Source organism: Martes martes, assembly GCF_963455335.1.
Source record: "Martes martes genome assembly, chromosome: 9".
NCBI lineage: Eukaryota > Metazoa > Chordata > Mammalia > Carnivora > Mustelidae > Martes > Martes martes.
This window is the reverse complement of record NC_137896.1, coordinates 21350159-21374277: the sequence shown is the minus strand read 5'-3', so window position 1 is coordinate 21374277 and position 24119 is coordinate 21350159. Positions and strand designations below refer to the sequence as shown.

The 24119-nt window shown below is 41.9% G+C and overlaps 1 protein-coding gene across 1 annotated transcript in view; it reads right to left on the bottom strand.

Annotated features, from left to right (window-relative positions):
* Positions 1-24119, bottom strand: part of MROH8 (maestro heat like repeat family member 8) — a gene marked incomplete at its 5' end in the record, with an annotated part of 62420 nt that overhangs the window by 8053 nt on the left and 30248 nt on the right. Inside the window, 11 exons of the mRNA XM_080812705.1 lie at positions 379-444; positions 693-792; positions 2236-2358; positions 4289-4444; positions 5106-5270; positions 6382-6522; positions 6835-6949; positions 7224-7361; positions 8439-8629; positions 11865-12000; positions 22661-22821. Of these exons, the coding sequence (XP_080668831.1) occupies positions 379-444; positions 693-792; positions 2236-2358; positions 4289-4444; positions 5106-5270; positions 6382-6522; positions 6835-6949; positions 7224-7361; positions 8439-8629; positions 11865-12000; positions 22661-22821 (1492 nt within the window). The remainder of the gene's footprint in view (positions 1-378; positions 445-692; positions 793-2235; positions 2359-4288; positions 4445-5105; positions 5271-6381; positions 6523-6834; positions 6950-7223; positions 7362-8438; positions 8630-11864; positions 12001-22660; positions 22822-24119) is intronic.

Below are 24119 nucleotides of genomic sequence, written 5' to 3'. Positions count from 1 at the left end.
TCTGTATTACCAAGTCCTGCCCCCTCACAGGACAACCACTTATAGAAAATAGTGCTTCAGGCATCCACATGGGTACTTGGGAGCTATCGTCATAACTTACTAAGATGGTATTTCTAGGTGGAATCAGGAATTGTTCCTGAGACACTCATCAAAGTGGTTTCCAGACCAGTAGGGTCGTGTCCTTTCCTAATGGGGGGACTTGGACTGGGATGAGATTGTCATTCACTTGAGGTCTCCAAGGTCTTCATTATTGCAAAAATCAGGTCCTCTGGTTCCCAGGGTTTGAGCTCTGTCAGACAGCCTGCCCACAGCCATCACCTCCGATCCCTTTTGAAATGTGAGGCACCCCAAACCAAACCCAGGTCTGTGATCACTCACCATTCTCTATCCAGTCAGTGCCCTTCATCCTGAGCTCATTTTGATCCACGTACTTTAATAAGAGTCCTAAATGCAGGAGAAAGTCAGTGAGGCTGGGGTCTGGCTTTGGCTCTAAGCAGTTGGCAGAATTGGTCTTTTGATAATTAGATTCTAAAACTTGACTTTCAAGTGCCTGAAAGTTACCTAGAGATAATAGCCCTTTTCTCCAAAGAAGTGTTTTCAAGGTCATCTTCATAAAGAACTGGGATACCCAACAACACAATTTGGGAAAATATAGGATAAAGTGACTGTAGAAATGAAATGATTGTTTATACCTACAAATAAGACTGCTGCTCTTCTAATAGGAAGTTTTGCATTCTTGGAGAACATCAATGTTTGGGCGAGGAGGTTAACTTTCCCCTGGCATTTTTTTCCCTAAGTGGGGGGAAAAAAAGGAAGAGTAGGAAGGAGTGAAATACACCACAGTTTTTGTCAGCCTCGCTGTAGTTTCCAGAGCCAGGGACGATGCCAGACATGAGACACACAGAATATGGGGCTCGAAATAATAACTACAGTTGCTTACTGAATGTTATGTCACAACAACGTCCCTAGACAGAGTTACATCCTCTGGACACACTGTGCTCACAGTCCCTCACTCCGCAGATTGTGTCCGTGGTGACTCTAAGTCCATCTCCACTTCTCTGTATCTGTCTTCTCTGTTCCCTCAGCTCTGCCTCCCGATTGGCTCCTCCTGGATCGCTCACTCTGCTCTGAGCATTTCTGCAGGTACCCCTCTCTTGGCACATATCATTTTCCATCTTGAGTTTCTATTTAATTTTCCATAGCGGTTTTATTGCCCTTACTAGCTAGCAAGCTCCCTTAGGAAGTTTCTGGCATTGCCATGTTTCTGGGTTCTCCATGGCCTGCTGCATATTGGATGTATTGTGCTTACTGGGTGAATAAATGGACCTTTCGGTGGTTCTGTTACAAAGACAGGCAGCTCAGGGAGAGGAGGAGGATCATCAGAATCTGTCCCCAGAGATCTTATGATGTCACATTGAGAGCACCGAGTTTCTGCTCCCAGTGCCTTGGATATAGGTTCGGGTACAGGTCAGAGAGAGAATCCTCAGTGGAAAGGCTGACACAATGGTACTGTGAGGCTTCCTAGCCCCATTAAGTCTGATCAGAGGAGCCTGCAGTGGGTCCTAAACAGGTTACGCATATGGAAGATCCCTGGGAATAGTCAGTCCTAGCATCTTTGTAGTAGGATCCCAGCAGTCCTAGAGTCAGAAGTCCAGAAAACCATGGATGGGCCCCCTGAAGCTTCCCTGGCTTGAGTCTGCCCCTGAGATGGGCCCCAGTAACCTTTGTCAAGTTTGTGAGGGGAAAGGACGCCATCTGGGCCCTAGCAGAGCCAGTGGCGTGCTGCCATCATGCTGCGTGGCTTACAACAGCAAGGCAACCCTTGCTCGGGGCCCCCTAAACACGCTCTAGTGGAGGGTAAGACAATCCGCTCTATCCAAGAAAAGGATGAGAGATCATTGTAAAGGCGATACACAACCCAGTTCCACCCACTTGCATGTACCATTATCAGCCTGACCCATAGCCTCTGACCCAGGTTAGTGGGGGCTCCCAAGAATTCAAAAGAGAGTCTTTTTTATGAGGAAACGTGGTAACAGAAAGTGAGTCTGTGACTCAGTTCGGAGGAAACTAGAGAAACAGATTCCTCATACAAGACAGTTCATGGATATCAGCTGCTGATGTGAAGGGATGAGAAATGTTTCCTTTATGTCGTGTTCCTCCATTAAAAACTACATCAGAAAAAAATAAGTATGCTAGCCTATAAACGAGTGAACCAAGCCATTATTGCTCACATACAAAGAATTTGCAGACTGCTCCAGCTTCACTAGGGCGGATGTACCAGGGATCTTTGCAGTACACTTCCGGGGGCAGCTTCCACTTCAGGAACTGGGCACATATCGTTAGGACTTGTCTGCTTTCCTGTGAAACGGATTATCCAAGATCAGTATCTTCAGACATTTTTTAGCTGAAGTAAACTTTCTTCAAATAAAACTGGCTAAAGTGAGGGCAGGGATAGAAAGGAACCACAGTCCTGCCCTCTTTCAATTTCCCCAAACAGTCCCCCTAAAGGGGACCCATGAAGCCTGCAGAGTTGTGTGCAGGCTGTAGAAACCACTGGTCTGAGACAGAAGTGAGAGCTATCCGGTATAATACCAGAGCAGGGACTGGGGCAGGGGTTCCCACGAGCCCACGCATGACACATAGGGCTCTTCCACCCACCTGCTGCTCTGTGACATTCTCCTGTCACTTTACACAGGGAAGTGGAGCTCCTCTCCTCACAGCCCTTGTGGAATCTCTGGCTTGGGAGGAATTCTGGACAGTACTGATCCCCTCCCCATCCAGATGCTTGAGTAAAATTTAGCAAGATGCTAAAAATTAGCAAGCTAATGGGTTACTCTGTTCACAGCTCTCAGAATGCCTCCCAGGTACCACACACCACCCCTTACAAGTATTCAAGCAAATACCTTGTCCCAGGTCCACTACATTTGGGCCATTAAAATTCCTTTGGGGACTGATGGGAATACAAGTTAGTTCAGTTACTTTGTTTATTTGTAAATATATAGTAAAAGTTAAAGATACCCAGATATTCTACTTCTGGGTTTGTGCCCTCAAGAAATTCTCACACAGGTACACAAAGAAATACATAAAAGAATGCTCATTGCAGCATTGTAATAATGAAAAACGGGAGACACTCTAAATGTCCAAGAATAGGAGCACCGGAGAAATATGAGGATATCCTCAAGATGCGATTCTGCATAGCAGTGAGAATAAATGAACTAGAGCCTACAACGTTGAGCCAAAGGCAGATGCCCAACTAGCTGAACCACCCAGGTGCCCCTGAAATAGTCCGTATTTCTGGTTACAAGACCATAATATTCCTCCCAGGTTAAGGTACCAGGGCCCACCATAATATTAAGTCTTGTTTCTGATCCTGCTTTTATTTCTGTAATGGGGAACATGGGTAGGGGAAAGCTCCAGCATTTTTCCAGAATCCGGGAACATGGGTAGGGGAAAACTCCAGCATTTTTTCAGAATCCTTGCAGCCTAAACATACTTCTGGACTATTGTATCTGGTGGTCATAGCTAGCAGATTGGAATGAACAGGCTCCTGAGTAATGAGACAGTACCAAAAATGATGACCTCCTACCCACAACTCTATGGCAGAAACTCTTGGAAGATTAAGGAGACGTAGAGGCTTCCCTAGATTGTCAGAGAAGCTACTATTTCTTTCTTTCTTTTTTTTTTTTTTTTAAGATTTTACTTATTTATGACAGAAAGAGAGATCACAAGCAGGCAGAGAGACAGGCGCGGGGGCGGGGGGAAGCAGGCTCCCCACTGAGCAGAGAGCCTGATGCGGGGCTCAATCCCAGGACCCTGAGATCATGACCCGAGCCGAAGGCAGAGGCCCAACCCACTAAGCCACCCAGGCCCCCAAGAAGCTATTTCTGACTTAGCCTCAACACAAGTCTATTTGTCTAAAGGCCAGAAGGCAGTTCTTGAATAAAGGAAAAAGATAATGGGATATTGTCATTGTCAACAAAAAGAGTTTGTTGAATCGGGCACTGTATTTAGGCTCTGTGCTAGGCTAAACACTGGGGTGGGGCTACAAAATGGTATAATAGATTGTTCTTACCCACAAAGGACCATGATATGCTATACAGAAATAAGGAGTAAGATTTTTCACACAATTCACTTAGGCAAAATAATTGAAAGGTAGCCTGTGTTATAGGAGATGGTGAATAAAGATGGTATCACAAAGTCCCCACCCTCAAAGATGGAATGCTTATTTGCAGATTTGGCTTTGGATTGGAAGTTATTCGGGCATGAAAAAAGTTGACAGAGGGATTACCTTTGCTACTGCATCATTTTCATCCTGAGAATACAGAAGTAGTGGAACCAAGCTGTCCAGGACTTGATTCTCTACACCCTTCTTATCTGTGTATTTCACAGACTTTATGGAGGCTCCAAAGAGGGTCATGGAGAAACGATGAACATCAGGTCTCACCTACAAAGGGAGTATCCAAAGGGAAGCAAGTCACTGAAAGTGTTCACGCTTAACTTATAAGGGTTAGGTTGGGTGAAACCCCAGTCCTAACATGAGGCTATTTAGCTGTAGGTAGCTGAGGGCAAGAAGCCAAATATATAGAGATAGCAGGACCTGCTGCTTTGTAGAACTGGTTGTTCTCTCATTCTGCGACTAGGAATTGTGGTCAGCACAGCTACATGCTGTTTTGCTGAAATTCAGAATCCCAGCCTTGCCATACTTGACTCTTCCAAGGAAGAGTTCATTGTGCTCCACGAACTTTTTTGTTTAATCTTTGGGATATGGGATGGGGACAGATGTATAGTCCACCACCCTGACCCAGTCCTGATTGTTCCTTGAAAGACATCTTTTCTTATACAAACTCCTTCCCCAACCCATGATCAGGGTGGTACCCCGGCAAGTCTCTACATCTCAGTTTTTGTTTTTGTTTTTGAATCTGAAAAACAGTTAACACCAGTCCTACTAACATCACAGGTTACCTGGAAGGGTCTTATTAAGAAAGGAGATGTGAACATAAAAAGATCTATATAAAATAGAATATATTTATTACTATCCCAATTTCTATTTCCTGTCATGTTGATTACTCTCCCCTAGGAAAGTCTCTCCTCTCTCATTGTCTTACATCACCAAATAGGGAGAACAGAGTCTTCATCATGGCTGTCAAGGTGGTGAAATCCATTGTTCCAACGAGTTGTAGGAGTATCTGGATGGCCAACAAAACAATCTTCTCATCGGTTTCACATAAGAGGTCTAAGATGCACGGCAACAGACTCTTGATGCCTTCCCTCTGTGTGTCCAAAGGGAGTGCACCATCACCCTCCTGAGAGCATTTCATCTGATAGCAAAGTAGGGCTCCCCACCTTTACTCAGTACCTGGTGCTTGTTGAATTGGTAGCACTGGCTAGTTGAGAGCAGAAAAGTAATCAGAGGCCATGACTGCCCTCTCAGTATTGGCAGGGCTGATACATAGAGAAGGGGGCAGAGCTATTTTAAGTTGCCTCATTGGTCAGAAGTGGGGCCCAGTGGGGACGGCCAGTAACAGATTTAGGATTAATGTAAGAAAGTGCTTCCTATGAGAGAAAAGTGGAATGGCTAGCTCAGGTCATAGTGAGTTCTCTAATATGGAATGTATCCAGAGGCAATAAGATTCCTTAGAGGAATTCAGGCAGAGATTGAGGACTGTTAAGCGTCCTTCCCATTCTGAATTGGGGTTCTATTCTTCTCAAATTCCCAAAAGGAAGCAATTTCAGAGTTTTACAGTTTAAAATATACATGTAAAAAGTAAATAGAATAAGGCAACAAATATTCATGCATCCAAACAACCAGAATTAATATGCTAGCATCTGTCATCTTTGTTTCAGATATAGATACATATTTAAATATTTAAAAAAATAGAACTCAAGTGATAAAATTGAAGGCCCAGGGATTGATTTTTCCTTCTGATCCAGGCCTCATTTCTAGCTAGGTCTGTAGAAAATGAGCTCTCTTTCAACATGAATGTCAGCAATCCTTGTTTAGATGATACGCATCCTGGGAGCAGATATCATGATCTATCCAATGTACTCCTTAGGGCAACACAGTACAAGACATAAAAGGACACCTGTATGTCACCCAGGCTGTGATGACAGTGAGGGTACCACCTTACACAAATTATAGGTTTCAAATATTATGAATATACATGACTTGGAATTATTTCTTAGGATTTCATGAAATACTTAAGTCAGTACTTACATATTTCCTAGGTATAACATTTAAAAGGTATAAAGGGATGTATTCCTACTTGCTCCTATTCCCAGGCTACCCAATTTCCTTCTCGGCTGTTACCAGTTTCTTGGGTATCTTTCTGGGGTATGTTTGATTTGTGACTTACGAATCAATGGTCTGGGGGCCCCTCCTACCATCTCCTGGTGTTTGATAAGATAGCGCAGTCCCTTTAGGGCAAGAAATTTGAAGACGCTATTTCCGTGATGTAGCCAGTCTTTCAAGCGGACGACAGAGTATATGCTGGGTAGTCTCCTAGCCACTGGACTCTGGAGAAGCTGGAAGAACCCAGAAATCAGCCAAAGAAGTTACCTTTAAGCCCTTTTTCATGAGGGGAACGACCTTCCCACCAACTCCAAAATGTATTATTTTCCTCTACTATGTGACAGGGTGATGTTTACACTGTAGGTACATCAAGAATGCTGAATAATGAATATATGGCAAGAAGAATTTCAGTAGGCTTGAATCTGAAACTCTTTCTATCCCATATCTGAAGTGGATCCCAGCCTGCCATGAAGTTGGATAGGGCCCAGGAAGGCAGATACTGTGGCTTTACAGGCTTCTGGAATCCAGTTTCCAACGAATCTTACCTCCACAAAAAATCCTGCAGATGTGAGTTTATGTTTATCATTCCCTCGGTTAAGAAGAGGGACCAACAAGTACATGACTTTATGTGCAAGGAGGTGATTTCTTTCCAGCAATGCACTGCAAAACAGAACACCCAACAGGACACCTCTTAGAAATGCTCCTATCCAGACTGCATTATGCCCGGGGCCAGGGGCCCACTGAAGATTTTGCCCAGCTTTAAGTGCACAGGACGGTATGGCAGTGGCAGGACGTCTGAAAAAAATCTGCCTGAAATTATGGGTATTTTAACCTGTGATGTTATCCAACCTTGGTTGCTATTTTAACTAGAAGGGGGAAAAATATCTAAAGCAATGCTGATTTAGAGCAGGTATGTACGGCAAGGAAATCTTACTTGGCCAGGAGAGATACTCCCTGAAGATGGCACTCTTTTCCTTCCAGGAGGGTCCATCCTTTATTCTTTTCCATGATGTTGAATTCCTGCCAGCACAGTGTTCTGAGGAGGAGAGTCTTTGTAGCTTGTATGGCAAAGCTAAATCAAACCAAACCAGCACAAATGAATAGAATAGGTCCCTCCAACTCCTCAGCACACAATCACCCTGCTCTACCACAGAGGACGGTCATTCATTGATAGCTCTGGATGGTACTTCTCTTCTTTCTAATTTTTCCCCTAAGACTCTTAATGCTCTTAATAACCTGAAAGGCTCCTTCACACAAATTTTTAGTGTAAAGAAATCTAACTAGATTTTGTTTCCCTGGGAGTTTGAAAAGAAATCTATGATAAAATAGATGATATGGGATGCTAAACCCATACCCACTGCTTTTTTAAAAAAGCTTTATTTAGATACAGTATATACCCCTCCCCCCATAAAATATACCCATACTGCTTTTTATTATATTTTATTTATTTATTTTTGAAGTAGGCTCCATGCCATCATGAGTTCAATGAGGGGCTTGAACTCATGACCCTGCAATCAAGAGTCAGGTGCTTAATCGACTGAGCCACCCAGGTGCCCTCAACACTAACCCTACAACTTTAAACTACCCCTACAACTGGGGCCAGTAGAGCATGTGACTCTCGATCTCTGGTTCATGAGTTTAAGCCCACATTTGGTGGAGAGATTACTTAAAAAAATAAAATTAACTATCTCTATTACTTACCGAACTAGTAAGCTAGGTATAACACCAGAGAATCCTAAAACTAGAGGGTCCTTGGAGAACACCTAGTCTGACCTAATTTACGGACAGGAAAACCAAGACACAGAACAAAGGAAGATTTGCCCTAGAGTACATAGCTAGTTCAACGAATGAGAACTATAATTCAGTTCTCCTGATTTTTAGTGAGGTGTTCTTGAATAATCCACATTACAGCACTTCCTCTGAAAGAAAGTCATGTGACACTAACGAATTTCTACTGAGTTTATCTTGGTGCCAATAAAACAACCAGACAACCAACCAGTGAGACCCCAGAATGATTCCTGGGCGTTTCATCCTGATGTCCCATGATAGCAGACTGTAAGCTGGAACCACATCTTGGCTATCTTTGTATCTACTACTATGCATAGAGCTTAGTGTTAGTTAAGGTCAATGAAATCATGACAGGCAGTACCACAAAGGGGTGACCTCTGAAGACATTTCCTGTTCCGCGTACAGGCCACTTGGGATGGCGACATCAGACATAGTGAGACCGATGCTGTGGTGTATCTGGATAAGCAGTGTCATGAGAAGCTGAGGAAAGAGTCGGAATGTAGCTGCTCGGAGCCTGTTCCCCACAAACACCTCATAAAGGGCATCTGTTGCCTGTGGTAGAAAAGGCATAACATAGAGCTGAACTCCTGCTAGCACTGCTCCTTACTTTTGCTTTATTTCTGATTGTGCCTGAGTACTTAACTAACTGAGCCACCCAGGCACCCCAATGTGATATTTTTAATAAATAAACTCCTTTTATGTATTAGTAAGAAAAAAATGGAAAGGCTACTCAAAGTGTGGGCCACATACCAGCAGCACTGGTATCATCTGGGAGATGGTTAGAAATGCAAGCCCCACCCCGGATCTGCTGCATTAGAATGTGCGTTTCAGTAAGACCCTCAGCTGACTGTGGCTTGTGTGCATATTTAATATGAGGAGCTCTGGTATACAGAACATGAGTCATAAAATGTAACGGCAAATTAAAAAACATATATGGGTCGCCTGGGTGGCTCAGTCATTAAGCATCTGCCTTCAGCTCAGGTCATGATCCCAGGGTCCTGGGATCGAGCCCTGCATGGGGCTCCCTGCTCTGCAAGGAGCCTGCTTCTCCCTCTCCCACTCCCCCCACTTCTGTTCCCTCTTTCACTGTCTCTCTATCAAATAAATAAAATCTTTGAAAAAAAAACCCCAAAACATATACAAATGTTTAATCTCACCAATAACAATAATATAATTAAAATAATAATCTTTTTTCACCTATCAGCTAGGCAGCAATGAAAAGGCTAGGAATGCTCAGTGTGGTAAGGGTGTGGGTAAATGGGCATTCTCATATATGACTGGTAGAAGGCAATGTTTTAGAGGACCATCTGGGAATTCTCAAAAATTTAAGTAAGCCTACCCCTTGAGCTAGAAATTCCCCTACAATGGTCTTAATCCTAAGAAAATAATTAGGGGGTGCCTGGGTGGCTTAGTCGGTTAAGTGTCCAACTCTTCTTTTAAAAAAAGATAGATAAATAGATAGATTGATTGTAGAGAGAGAGCATGGCAGGACAAGGAAGAGAGAGTCTTAAAGAGACTCATGATGAGTGGGGAGCCCAATGTGGGGCTCAATCTTACGACCTGGGCCGAAACCAAGAGTCAGGTGCTTAACTGACTGTAGCACCCAGGTGCTCCAAGCATCCTACTCCTGATGTCAGATCAGGTCTTTTTTTTTCTTTTTCAGATCAGTGTTTGATCTTAGGGTTGTGAGTTTAAGCCCCACATTAGGCTCCACACTGGGGGTGGAGCTTAATTAAAAAAGTAATAGTGATTGGGTATGTATGACAAGATTTTATATGCATGATTAAGTTTACTGTAGCTCTGTTTTAATGGCAAAAGTTTAAAAATTGTCAACATGTTCACTAAGAGGAAACCTGGAAATCAAATAAATGGTTCTGTACCATGTTACATATTATCTATTTTTAAGAAGTTAATAATTAATAAATTACTATGTAGCCATGAAAAGGATAACAGAGAGTCTCATATTTTGACATGGAAAGTAGTTCATATATTATTAAATTAAAAAAGCAGATCATCAAATGATATATGTAATTTGATCCTACTAATATATACATACAATTTTATAGGCTAACATGATTAAGTATATAACTTTATCTGACCCAACTCCTAAAACTAAGATAACTTTATAGGGATTAAAAAAAAAGTATAAATCCACAAGAACAGAGAGAATAGGGGAGGAGACAATGGCAGATTAGAGATGTCAGAAAAATTTTGGAAGCTAAAGAAAACTTATATGATAATAACTTAGGTCAGAGAAAGCTGAACTATAAGCTGGTAGGGAAGAAAATAAAATAAAAGTATATATTGATAGTGGGGAGGCTGTACATGTAGGGGACAGAGTAGAAACTGTACTTTCTGCTCAATTTTGTTGTAAACCTAAAACTACTCTAAAAATGTCTACTTAAAAATGTCTACTTCCTTTCCTTAAAAGGAAAAAAATGGGGAAAAGCTATACCAAATAAATATATACACAAAAAAATTTATATATCTATAAATACTTCTAGAAAGTTCATTTTTAGGGAGAAGATACAGCTAGGCTAAGAATGGTCTTTAGATTCTTGAAAGACTGTTTTTTAAAAAATGGAGGGATGCCTGGGTGGCTCAGTTGGTTAAGCGGCTGCCTTCGGCTCAGGTCATGATCCCAGCATCTTGGGATTGAGTCCCAGATCGGGCTCCTTGGTCGGCGGGGAGCCTGCTTCTCCCTCTGCCTCTGCCTGCCACTCTGTCTGCCTGTGCTCGATCGCTCGCTCTCTCTAACAAATAAATAAATTAAAAAAATTTTTTTAAAAATGGAAAGAAGGGGCACCTGGGTGGCTCAGTAGGTTAAGCCTCTGCCTTCGGCTCAGGTCATGATCCCAGAGTCCTGGGATTGAGCCCCGCATCGGGCTCTCTGCTCAGCAGGGAGCCTGCTTCCCCCTCTCTCTCTGCCTGCCTCTCTGCCTACTTGTAATCTCTCTCTCTGTGTCAAATAAATAAATAAATAAAATTTTAAAAAAATCAAAAGAATACGTTTTGGAGACTGTGGGGACTGAAAACCCAAAATATTTGCCTTCTGGTCCTTTACAGAAAATGTTTGCCAACCTCTGCTCAAAAAGAACCTTTTCTATGTTATATTCTTCCATATTATTTGACTCTTTTCTTTACAAGTTGTGTATTACTCTTTAACTATGATGAATATTTCATTTCATTTCATTTCATTTTATGTAGGCTCCATGCCCGAGGTAGAGCCCAATGTGGACCCTGAACTCACAACCCTGAGATGAGACCAGAGGTGAGATCAAGAGCCAGACAATTAACCCAACTGAGACACCCAGGTGCCCCAGATGATACATATTTTTTATTTTATTTTTTAAAGATTCTATTTATTTATTTGACAGAGATCACAGGTAGGCAGAGAGGCAGGCAGAGAGAGAGGAGGAAGCAGGCTCCCTGCCGAGCAGAGAGCCAGATGCAGGGCTTGATCCCAGGACCCTGGAATCATGACCTGAGCCAAAGACAGAGGTTTAACCCACTGAGCCACCCAGGCGCCCCGATACACATTTTTTAAAGGGAACATTTAACCACACGGATTAAGCCAAACTTCATTACCATCCGGATTCCTTCATTCTCCGGAGCCCCCTCCATGTCAATCCCTTGGTAGAGACATTATAGATTTATATATGGATGACAGAAGCAAACTTTGAGAGGGATGAAGAGAGACACCCTCCAAACGGAGTGTTGGACCAGTTATCCCAAGAGAGGGAGCATGTTGTGCTGAAGTAGGGAGGGGCAAATCTCAGTGGCTTACAGCAACAGCCACGTAGGCCATCTTCTCTTGGGTGGGCGCATTATGGCATTTCTGTAGCTTCCTTAGAAGTCTCCACAGAATCCAGGTAGTGCTGGGCAGTTCCACCTCCAGAGTTCTCCACACCTCAGCCAGATGCCTAGAAATCCCAAAGAACAGGAGGCTTTAGGCGATAGCTTATCCCAAGCCCACCATGATGACCATAACCTTTCTAGAATCTGGAATCTGATCTAGAAGTGGTTTTCCTCTCTGCTCAGCTCTTTAGGGTATGAAAAGTCTTATAATCTGATTTCACTACAGTTACTCTTAGTTTTTTTTAAAAAGATTTTATTTATTTGTCAGAGAGAGGGGTGGCTCAGTCGGTTAAGCAGATCATGATCCCAGATCAGCTCAGATCATGATCCCAGTGTCCTGGGATCCAGGCCCATGTCTGGCTCCCCACTCAGTGGGGAGTTTGCCTCTCCCTTTTCCCTGGCCTTGCTTGTGCTCTCTCTCTCACTCTTTCTCAAATAAATAAATAAAATCTTTAAAAAAGAGAGAGGAAAAGTGAGTGAACAAGCAGGGGGAATGGCAGGCAGAGGGAGAAGCAGGCTCCCTGCTGAGCAAGGAGCCTGATGTGGGACTCAATCCCAGGACCCTGGGATCATGATCTGAGCTGAAGTCAGATGCTTAGCTGACTGAACCACGCAGGTGCCCCACTCTCAGGGTTTTATAAACTCAAGTTCCTATGCCTCATCATGGACTTCAGGACAAACTTGTCCTAATTTACCTTTTCAATCTCACCTTTTATTCTGCCAAAAATATGTCACATACATACCTGTGCCTTGGCTATCCCAGACCATTCACCTTTACCAAACTAACAACAGACTTCGACAGCTCTAGCTCTGCTCATCTCATTTCCTTAAACTGGAAGGTCCCTTCCAAAACTCTCCCTTGCCCATCAAAACCCTTCTAGGTCCTGCTCCAATGTCCTCTCTTCTGTGAAGCTCTTGCTGCTTCTTAACCATGTCTCTTATGAGGGTTCTCATAACACTTCCAAAATTTTTTTTAAACTTTATTTTTTTCAAAATTTCTCCCATACAGAGGTTGCCTCAATCTTACGTCTGCTATTTTCAGTTCTCTGTACATGTCTATCTGTTCCCTCTGGAGGCAGGGATGATGCCCAGTTTTTCTTCCATGAATCCCTCAATGTCTAGCACAATGCCAGGCCCACAGAAGGCATTCACAGATAGATTTATTTAACCCAGTCTGTGGTCCTTAAATTTTGGACAAGCGCAAGCACAGAAATAAAACTTTGATTTTCTCTAGAAAAGATCTCTTCTCTCTCTCTCTCTTTTTAAAGACTTTATTTATTTGACGGATAGAGGGGAGGTGCACACAAACAGGGGAAGCTGCAGAGGGGTTGGGAGAAGCAGGCTCTCCGCTGAACAGGGAGCCTGATGCGGGGCTCGATCCCAGGACCCTGGGATCACGACCTGAGCTGATGGCAAATGCTTAACCAACTGAACCAACCAGGCACCAGGAAGAGATCTCCTCTTGAAGAAAGACAGTGTGTAATAACTACCTTCTATTGTTGACTCAAAGGTGGGACATGAGTCATATATATATAACTGTATATAAACACTGTAAAGGAGCATTATGGGGGGAAGACTGGGAGTTACTCATGGTTTTGATCCATTCTCTTTTTTGGAATCTATCACAAGGTATCTTTGTGTGCTAGATCAAATGTGGTCTTCCAGTCTATGTATCAGAATTGCTCTAAAAATTGAGAGGCTTAAGGACTATTACAACATGTCACTCCCTACTCTGATAATTCTAATCTGTGAATAAAACAGAGTAAGAAGGTCCTAAAGGACTCCTAAAGGGAAATCCAGAAAGGCAATGTGAAATGCTGAAAAGGCTCATAGCTGGTGAAGTAGACTACAGAAGATGAACATTCATTCTTGGGATGAAATTAAGAAATTCCTATACTTACTTACCCTTGGTTTTTTTTTTTTTTTCTCTCTCTGAATTCCTGAGGGTGTAAATGAAGTAATTTGAAAAGCTATTTATTGTGAAAGAAGTGTTTTAAAAATGCTTTTGGTCTGCTGCACAGTTGTAAGTGTGCTGGGAATGCAACTGAATTAGGAAAACACAATGTTAGCCGATAAAGCAATGGTTTACATATTTTAGTGTGAAAAAAAAAATCATCTGGAGAGTTTGCTAAAAATATGGGACAGGTTTCACCTCCAGTGATACTGATCCTGTAGATGTGACATGGTTTTTGTTTGTCCATCAGCCCTTTGGGGATGGGAATTCATCAAGCTGTTTCATCCCTTCCTTGTGTTTCGTTTTGCCTTTCCCTTCTGCCTGGAATGCCTTTTCCACTGCCCTGTCCCACCTCCTAGTTGGCTAACTTACACTAAATACTCGGCTTGGGCAGCCCTGCTTTTAGCAATCCCTCCACAGTCTTTCATAGTTAAGTCATCTCCTATGAGCTTCCAAAGAACTGTCTTATATTGCTTTGGAATCCTGTTATTCGTCTGTGTCTGCTCCCAGACTGTGCACTGCCTGAGGTCAGGGTCCGTGTCCTGTCCCTTACCTCCCCAGCCCAAACAGCACCTTGCACATAGCAGATGCTTTGAACAGACTCCTAAAAACAATCGCCCAATCTGCATGTAAACCAGCTAAAAGACTTCAGGTAAATGAATAATAAGAATGAAATTTTCTGACTATGCCATTTTCATTTCTAGCAGATTCCACAATTCTCATATGATCTAAAGCAGTAGGTTCTCAAATTCATCCAAGAGCTAGAACAAATACAAACAATAAAATAATGCTAAAGTTACACTTTAAAATAACTAAGTATATTTAATATTTTGTACTAAATCATGTTTCATATAAGGATCTAGTGTAGATAAGATGAAGCAAGTAGTAAAGATTTTGTTTTGTTTTGTTTTTGTTTTAATTTTATTTATTTGACAGAGAGAAAGAGAGAGCGTGCCAGCAGGGGGAGCAGCAGGCAGAGGGAGAAGAAGACTCCTTGAAGAGCAGGGAGCCCAATGCAGAACTTGATCCCAGGACCCTGGGATTATGACCTGAGCTGAGGGCAGGCGTTTAACGACTGAGACAACCAGGCATCCCGACAAGTAGTAAAGATAACAATAATGTATTAGAGAAACGTATAAAAGAATATTCTATTTTATTTTAGTCAATTAATTTACTTTAAAGATTTTATTTTTAGGTAATCTCTACACCCAATGTGGGGCTTGAACTTACAGCCCTGAAATAGAGTTGTATGCTCTACCAACTGAGTAGAGTTTTTCTTCTTATTAAAGAATAAAATTCTTTAATAAATAAAATTCTTTAATAAATAATAAATAAAATTTATAAAATTCTTTAATAATATTCTTTAATAAAGAATATTAAAAAATAGATATGTATTAACTCATTTTTTTCTTTGGATGGGTAAAAATCTTCTTTTATTTGATTTACTGGTAGAGTGTCTTATATTCAGCTTAAACCAATCAAAATCAGTAAAAAAAGAAAGTCACTAAAAAAAAAAATCAGCACTACACCAAGACACTGTGAGAACCACTCACTGAAAGTGGTTTTCAAACAGTTTAAAGCTAGGAAATCTGGAGGAGTCAAGATGGCAGAGAAGTAGCAGGCTGAGACGACATCGGGTAGCAGGAGATCAGCTAGATAGCTTATCTAACCATCGTGAACACCTACAAATCCAACGGGAAATCGAAGAGAAGAAGAGCAACAATTCTAGAAACAGAAAATCGATCACTTTCTGAAAGGTAGGACCTGCGGAGAAGTGAATCCAAAGCGATGGGAAGATAGACCCCAGGGGGAGGGGCCGGCTCCCGGCAAGCGACGGAGCAACGGAGCACAAAATCGGGACTTTTAAAAGTCGGCTCCACTGGGAGACATCGCTCCAGAGGCTAAACCGGGGGGAAACCCAGGCGGGGTCAGCATAACCCCAGGTCTCGCGGGGTCACAGAAGGACCGGGGGTGTCTGAGTGCCACAGAGCTCGCAGGTATTAGAGCGGGGAAGCTGGCTACAGTGACAAAGCCGAGTGAGCTCTAAGCCCGGGTTACCTTGTGCCGGTCGCAGGCTGGGTGGGCTCGGAGCGCGGCCGGAGGCCACGGAGATCAAAGCGATCGGGTGCTTTTCTCCAGGTTCCAGCAATTGACTGCTTTCCTCAAGGCGCTACCGCAGGCCAGGGAGGCGGGGCGGTTGGGCGCTTTTCTGGGAGGGCGCACTGAGGAGCGGAACCCCAAGCTCTCGGCTCCTCTGGGCAGAGAGATTGGGAGGCCACCATCTTCATTCCCGTCCTCCGGAACTCTACGGAAAGCGCTCAGGGAACAAAAGCTCCCGAAAGCAAACCCGAGCGGATTACTTAGCCCGGCCTCTGGCAAGGGCGGTGCAATTCCGCCTGCGGCAAAGACACTTGAGAATCCCTACAACAGGCCCCTCCCCCAGAAGATCAACAAGAAACCCAGCCAAAACCAACTTCGCACACCAAGAACAGCGGAATTCCACAGCAGGAGAAAGCAAATCTTATCTGGACAAAATGACAAGGCGGAAAAACTCACCTCAAAAAAAAGAACACGAGGCCGTACCCGAAGGCTGGAGACCTAATCAATACGGACATTGGTAACATGACAGATCTAGAGTTCAAAATGACAATTCTCAAGGTTCTAGCCGGGCTTGAAAAAGGCATAGAAGATATTAGAGAAACTCTCTCTGGAGAGATAAAAGCCCTTTCTGGAGAAATAAAAGAACTAAAATCTAACCAAGTTGAAATAAAAAAAGCTATTAATGAGGTGCAATAAAAAATGGAAGCTCTCACTGCTAGGATAAATGAGGCAGAAGAAAGAATTAGTGACATAGAAGACCAAATGACAGAGACTAAAGAAGCTGAGCAAAAGAGAGCTAAATACTGGAGCACGAGGAGAGAATTCGAGAGATAAGCGACATCATAAGATGATACAACATTAGAATAATTGGGATTCCAGAAGAAGAAGAAAGAGAGAGGGGAGCAGAAGGTATATTGGAGACAAATATTGGAGAGAATTTCCCTAATATGGCAAAGGGAACAAACATCAAAATGCAGATGCTAAGAACGCCCCTCAAAATCAATAAAAATAGGTCCACACCTCATCACCTGATAGTAAAATTTACAAGTCTTAGTGACAAAGAGAAAATCCTGAAAGCAGCCCGGGAAAAGAAGTCTGTAACATACAAGGGTAAAAACATTAGATTGGCAGCGGACCTATCCACAGAGACCTGGCAGGCCAGCAAGAACTGGCATGATATATTCAGAGCACTAAACGAGAAAAACATGCAGCCAAGAATACTATATCCGGCTAGGATATCATTGAAAATAGAAGGAGAGATAAAGAGCTTCCAGGACAAACAAAAGCTGAAAGAATTTGCAAACACCAAACCAGCTCTAAAGGAAATATTGAAAGGGGTTCTCTAAGCAAAGAGAGACCCTAAAAGTAGTAGATCAGAAAGAAACAGAGACAATATACAGTAACAGTCACCTTACAGGCAATACAATGGCAATAAATTCATATCTCTCAATAGTTACCCTGAATGTTAATGGGCTCAATGCCCCAATCAAAAGACACAGGGTATCAGAATGGATAAAAAAACAAAACCCATCAATATGCTGCCTACAAGAAACTCATTTTAGACCCGAAGACACCTCCAGATTTAAAGTGAGGGGGTGGAAAACAATGTACCATGCTAATGGACATCAGAAGAAAGCTGGGGTGGCAATCCTTATATCAGATCAATTAGATTTTAAGCCAAAGACTATAATAAGAGATGAGGAAGGACACTATATCATACTCAAAAGGGTCTGTCCAACAAGAAGACCTAACAATCTTAAATATCTATGCCCCTAACATGGGAGCAGCCAACTATATAAACCACTTAATAACAAAATCAAAGAAATACATCGACAGTAATACAATAATAGCAGGGGACTTTAACACTCCCCTCACTGAAATGGACAGATCATCTAAGCAAAAGATCAACAAGGAAATAAAGGCCTTAAATGACACACTGGACCAGATGGACATCACAGATGTATTCAGAAAATTCCATCCCAAAGCAACAGAATATACATTCTTCTCTAGTGCACATGGAACATTCTCCAGAATAGACCACATCCTGGGTCATAAATCAGGTCTCAATCGGTACCAAAAGATTGAGATCATTCCCTGCATATTTTCAGACCACAATGCTCTGAAGCTAGAACTCAATCACAAGAGGAAATTTGGAAAGAACGCAAATACATGGAGACTAAACAGCATCCTTCTAAAAAATGAATGGGTCAACCAGGAAATTAAAGAAGAATTGAAAAAATTCATGGAAACAAATGATAATGAAAACACAACGGTTCAAAATCTGTGGGACACAACAAAGGCAGTCCTGAGAGGAAAATATATAGCGGTGCAAGCCTTTCTCAAGAAACAAGAAAGGTCTCAAATACACAACCTAACCCTACACCTAAAGGAGCTGGAGAGAGAACAACAAAGAAAGTCTAAACCCAGCAGGAGAAGAGAAATCATAAAGATCAGAGCAGAAATCAATGAAATAGAAACTAAAAAAAACAATAGAACAAATCAACGAAACTAGGAGCTGGTTCTTTGAAAGAATTAATAGGATTGAAAAACCCCTGGCAAGACTTATCAAAAAGAAAAGAGAAAGGACGCAAATAAATAAAATCATGAATGAAAGAGGAGAGATCACAACCAACACCAAAGAAATACAAACAATTATAAGAACATACTACGAGCAACTCTACGCAACAAATTTGACAATCTGGAAGAAATGGATACATTTCTAGAGACATATAAACTACCACAACTGAACCAGGAAGAAATAGATAACCTGAACAGACCCATAACCAGTAAGGAGATTGAAACAGTCATCAAAAATCTCCAAACAAACAAAAGTCCAGGACCAGACGGCTTCCCAGGGGAATTCTACCAAAGATTTAAAGAAGAATTAATTCCTATTCTCCTGAAACTGTTCCAAAAAATAGAAATGGAAGGAAAACTTCCAAACTCATTCTATGAGGCCAGCATCACCTTGATCCCAAAACCAGACAAGGATCCCACCAAAAAAGAGAATTACAGACCAATATCCTTGATGAACACAGATGCGAAAATTCTCACCAAAATACTGGCCAATAGGATCCAACAGTACATTAAAAGGATTATTCACCAGGACCAAGTGGGATTTATTCCAGGGCTGCAAGGTTGGTTCAACATCCGCAAATCCATCAATACAATACATTATACATGATACAATACATTAATAAAAGAAAGAGTAAGAACCATATGATACTCTCAATAGATGCCGAAAAAGCATTTGACAAAGTGCAGCATCCCTTCCTGATTAAAACTCTTCAAAGTGTAGGGATAAAAGGCACATACCTCAATATTATCAAAGCCATCTATGAAAAACCCACCGCAAATATCATTCTCAATGGAGAAAAACTGAAAGCTTTTCCGCTAAGGTCAGGAACACGGCAGGGATGTCCGTTATCACCACTGCTGTTCAACATAGTGCTAGAAGTCCTAGCCTCAGCAATCAGACAACAAAAAGAAATTAAAGGCATCCAAACTGGCAAAGAAGAAGTCAAACTATCACTCTTTGCAGATGAGATGATACTATATGTGGAAAACCCAAAAGCCTCCACTCCAAAACTGCTAGAACTTATACAGGAATTCAGTAAAGTGTCAGGATATAAAGTTAATGCACAGAAATCAGTCGCATTTCTTTACACTAACAACAAGACAGAAGAAAGAGAAATTGAGGAGTCAGTCCCATTTACAATCGCACCCAAAACCATAAGATACCTAGGAATAAATCTAACCAAAGAGGCAAAGAATCTGTACTCAGAAAACTATAAAGTACTCATGAAAGAAATTGAGGGAGACACAAAGAAATGGAAAAATATTCCATGCTCATGGATTGGAAGAACAAATATTGTGAAAATGTCTATTCTACCTAAAGCAATCTACACATTTAATGCAATCCCTATCAAAATCCCATCCATTTTTTTTAAAGAAATAGAACAAATAATCCTAAAATTCATATGGAACCAGAAAAGACCTCGAATAGCCAAAGGAATATTGAAAAAGAAAGCCAAAGTCGGTGGCATCACAATTCCAGACTTCAAGCTCTATTACAAAGCTGTCATCATCAAGACAGTATGGTACTGGCACAAAAACAGACATATAGATCAATGGAACAGAATAGAGAGCCCAGAAATAGACCCTCAACTCTATGGTCAACTAATCTTCGACAAAGCAGGAAAGAATATCCAATGGAAAAAAGACAGCCTCTTCAACAAATGGTGCTGGGAAAATTGGACAGCCACATGCAGAAAAATGAAATTGGACCATTTCCTTACACCACACACGAAAATAGACTCAAAATGGATGAAGGACCTCAATGTGAGAAAGGAATCTATCAAAATCCTTGAGGAGAATGCAGGCAGCAACCTCTTTGACCTCAACCGCAGCAACTTCTTCCTAGGAACATCGCCAAAGGCAACAGAAGCAAGGGCAAAAATGAACTATTGGGATTTCATCAAGATCAAAAGCTTTTGCACAGCAAAGGAAACAGTTAACAAAACCAAAAGACAACTGAGAGAATGGGAGAAGATATTTGCAAACGACATATCAGATAAAGGGCTAGTATCCAAAATCTATAAAGAGCTTATCAAACTCAATACCCAAAGAACAAATAATCCAGTCAAGAAATGGGCAGAGGACATGAACAGACATTTCTGCAAAGAAGACATCCAGATGGCCAACAGACACATGAAAAAATGCTCCATATCACTGGGCATCAGGGAAATACAAATAAAACCCACAATGAGATACCACCTCACACCAGTCAGAATGGCTAAAATTAACAAGTCAAGAAATGACAGATGCTGGCAAGGATGCGGAGAGAGGGGAACCCTCCTTCACTGCTGGTGGGAATGCAAGCTGGTGCAACCACTCTGGAAAACAGTGTGGAGGTTCCTCAAAAAACTGAAAATAGAGCTACCCTATGACCCAGCAATTGCACTACTGGGTATATATCCTAAAGATACAAACGTGGTGCTCCGAAGGGGCACGTGCACCCGAATGTTTATAGCAGCAGTGTCCACAATAGCCAAACTGTGGAAAGAGCCTAGATGTCCATCAACAGATGAATGGATAAAGAAGATGTGGTATATATACACAATGGAATACTATGCAGCCATCAAAAGACATGAAATCTTGCCATTTGCAACGACGTGGATGGAACTAGAGGGTATCATGCTTAGCGAAATAAGTCAATCGGAGAAAGAACTATCATATGATCTCTTTGATATGAGGAAGTGGAGATGCAATGCGGGGGGGTTGGGGGGAGGTAGGAAAAGAAAAAATGAAAAGATGGGATTGGGAGGGAGACAAACCATAAAAGACTCAATCTCAAAAAACAGACTGAGGGTTGCTGGGGGGAGGGGGGACGGGAGAGGGTGGTGGGGAAATGGACATTGGGGAGGGTATGTGCTATGATGAGTGCTGTGAAATGTGTAAACCTGGCGATTCACAGACCTGTACCCCTGGGGATAAAAATACATTATATGTTTATTAAAAAAAAAAAAAGCTAGGAAATCTTTTCTCCAAATACAATAACTACCGAGAATCGTGATACATGAAGTAGACAAGATGAGATGCCACTTTGGGGCATCTGGCTGGCTCAGTTGGTAGAGCATGCAACTCAGTCTTGGGGTTATGAGTTTGAGCCCCAAGTTGGGTGTACAGCTTACATTAAAAAAAAAAAAAAGAAAAGTAAGAGACAGATGACACTCTAGTTGAAGGGGGTGGGGGCCTAGAACCTTCTCTTAATGCCTCACTGCCTTCCTCAGAAGGGATCTCTTGGAAATTCCAGGATGTCTCCAACTCTGAAAGCCACAAGTCTAAAAAAAAAATCATTTTGTTTGTTCCTCCAAATGATTTATTCTTATTTATGGATTTATTTTTATTTTCTTTTTTGTGTTTATGTTCTGGCTAAATCTCAAGTACGTCACAGACATCATGATATTTACCCCTAAATCACTTCAGTATTGATCTCCTAGCAATAAGAACATTTTTCTGTATAACCACATTGCCATTTCATTTCTAAGAACGTTACACTAATTCAGTAATCAATTACAGAGTCTATATTTAAATTTTCTCAAAATGTTCTCTTCGTAGCTTTTATTTTCATCCAGGATCCAATAAAGTTCACATATTGCATTTGGTTATGTTTCTTTAGTGTCTTTTTATTTAGAATAGTGCCCCAGCATGTTTTCTTTCATGACATTAACTTTTTTGAAGAGTTCAATCCAGCTGTCTTATAAAATGTTCTCATTCTGGATTTGTTGGATTGTTTCCTTATGTTTATGCATTATATCCTCATTTATATTGCAGTATCTGTCTATATCTTATCTCGTCTACAAGAATATCATCAGATTTTTTTTTTTAAGATTTTGTTTATTTATTTGACAGAGAGAGAGAGATTACAAGTAGACAGAGAGGCAGGCAGAGAGAGAAGGGGAAGCAGGCTCCCCGCTGAGCAGAGAGCCCGATGCGGGGCTCGATCCCAGGACCCTGAGATCATGACCTGAGCCGAAGGCAGAGGCTTAACCCACTGAGCCACCCAGGCGCCCCTATCATCAGATTTTTGAGAGCAGCCACATTCAACAATACCAGGGGCTGTGTCACCCACCCCAGTTTAATTCAGAGGCTGTGCCAGGTTCTGTTACCTGTCATATGGTACTGGATGACACAGAAGGTGGCTGATCACTGTATCTGTGTACTTGGGCCTGGAGATAAACAAACTCACAGTATTTATGATTTGTCGTCGGACTCTAGGCTGGCTGATTATGGAGAGCCGGGCACAGATCACTCCCATAATTTCTGGCACCTGAAGAAGGAAAACAAATCACTAAGACCTTAATCCTATGGGACAATGACAGTTACTGAGGATACTGTGGCTCTTTCTGAAAGGTCCTGGGGGGGTGACAAGAATGTTTAATATATTATCAGAACTACTTAAGGGGCACCTGGGGTGGCATAGTCGGTTGAGCTCTTGGTTTCTGCTCTGGTTGTGATCTCATGGGTCATGATCTCATGGGTTGTGAGAATGAGCCCCACGTCAGCCCCAGCTCTCTCTACCCCCCCATAAATAAATCTTAAAAAAATATTTTATCTATTTATTTGAGAGAGAGAGAGAGAGAGAGAGCGCGTGCACAAGCAAGGGGGAGGGGGCAGAGGGAGAAACCAATTCCCTGCTAAGCTGGGAGCCTGACATAGGCCTCGAACCCAGGACCCTAGGATCACCACCTGAGCCAAAGGCAGACGCTTAATGGCCTGAGGCCCCCAGGCACGCTAATAAATCAATCTCAAAAAAAAAAACTTAAAATAAATCTGCATGTATGTGTATATACATAAAATGATTTAGAGGAACTTACAAAGATATTAATAATATGACTTTGAATGATGGGATATTTATTTTTTTGCTTACATATTTTAAAATTTCTCTTTGATGACTATATATTGATTTTATAATAAACCAAAATAGTATAAGTGTTGCAAGGAATTTGGGATTTTTTTTCCCTTCTGACTCTGAGAATGTCAGAGGAGTCCATACTTGCCTTCCACCCAGAGATGTCTACCATACTCAGGAGAAGCAAACAGGAGCCACCGAGTTTTGGTCCATTATTTTGCTTGGCCTACTCTGCCCACTCATAGACTCATGGCTTCAAGTCTGTGGCAATGTCAGCCTCTCAGAGAGGCAGTCATCAACACCCTTATAATAAAATGGCTCTCATTACGCCCAGTTGCCGGGAGCTGGTTTAAGCTGGCATGCGATGCAATTCTGGTCACTGAAACATGGGGGAAGAAAAACCTTTTGGGAAACACATTTCTCCCTGATTAAAGGGACAAAAGGAGGACAACATCTCTCTTCTTTGCTGGATATAGCCTTATTTTCTCATAAAGTCTAAAATTGCTGTGACCACCTTATGACTACATGAACGGGAAGCGTGGCAGATGGAAAAGCCCCTGGCTCTTTGATGACACTGCTGAGTTGCTGAGCCAGGTTCTAGAAAATGCTTCCAGCCTTCTTCTTATACAAGAAGATAAACCCTTTATTTTTTTTTTTTAAGTTTTATTTATTTATTTATTTGACAGACAGAGATCACAAGTAGGCTGAGAGGCAGG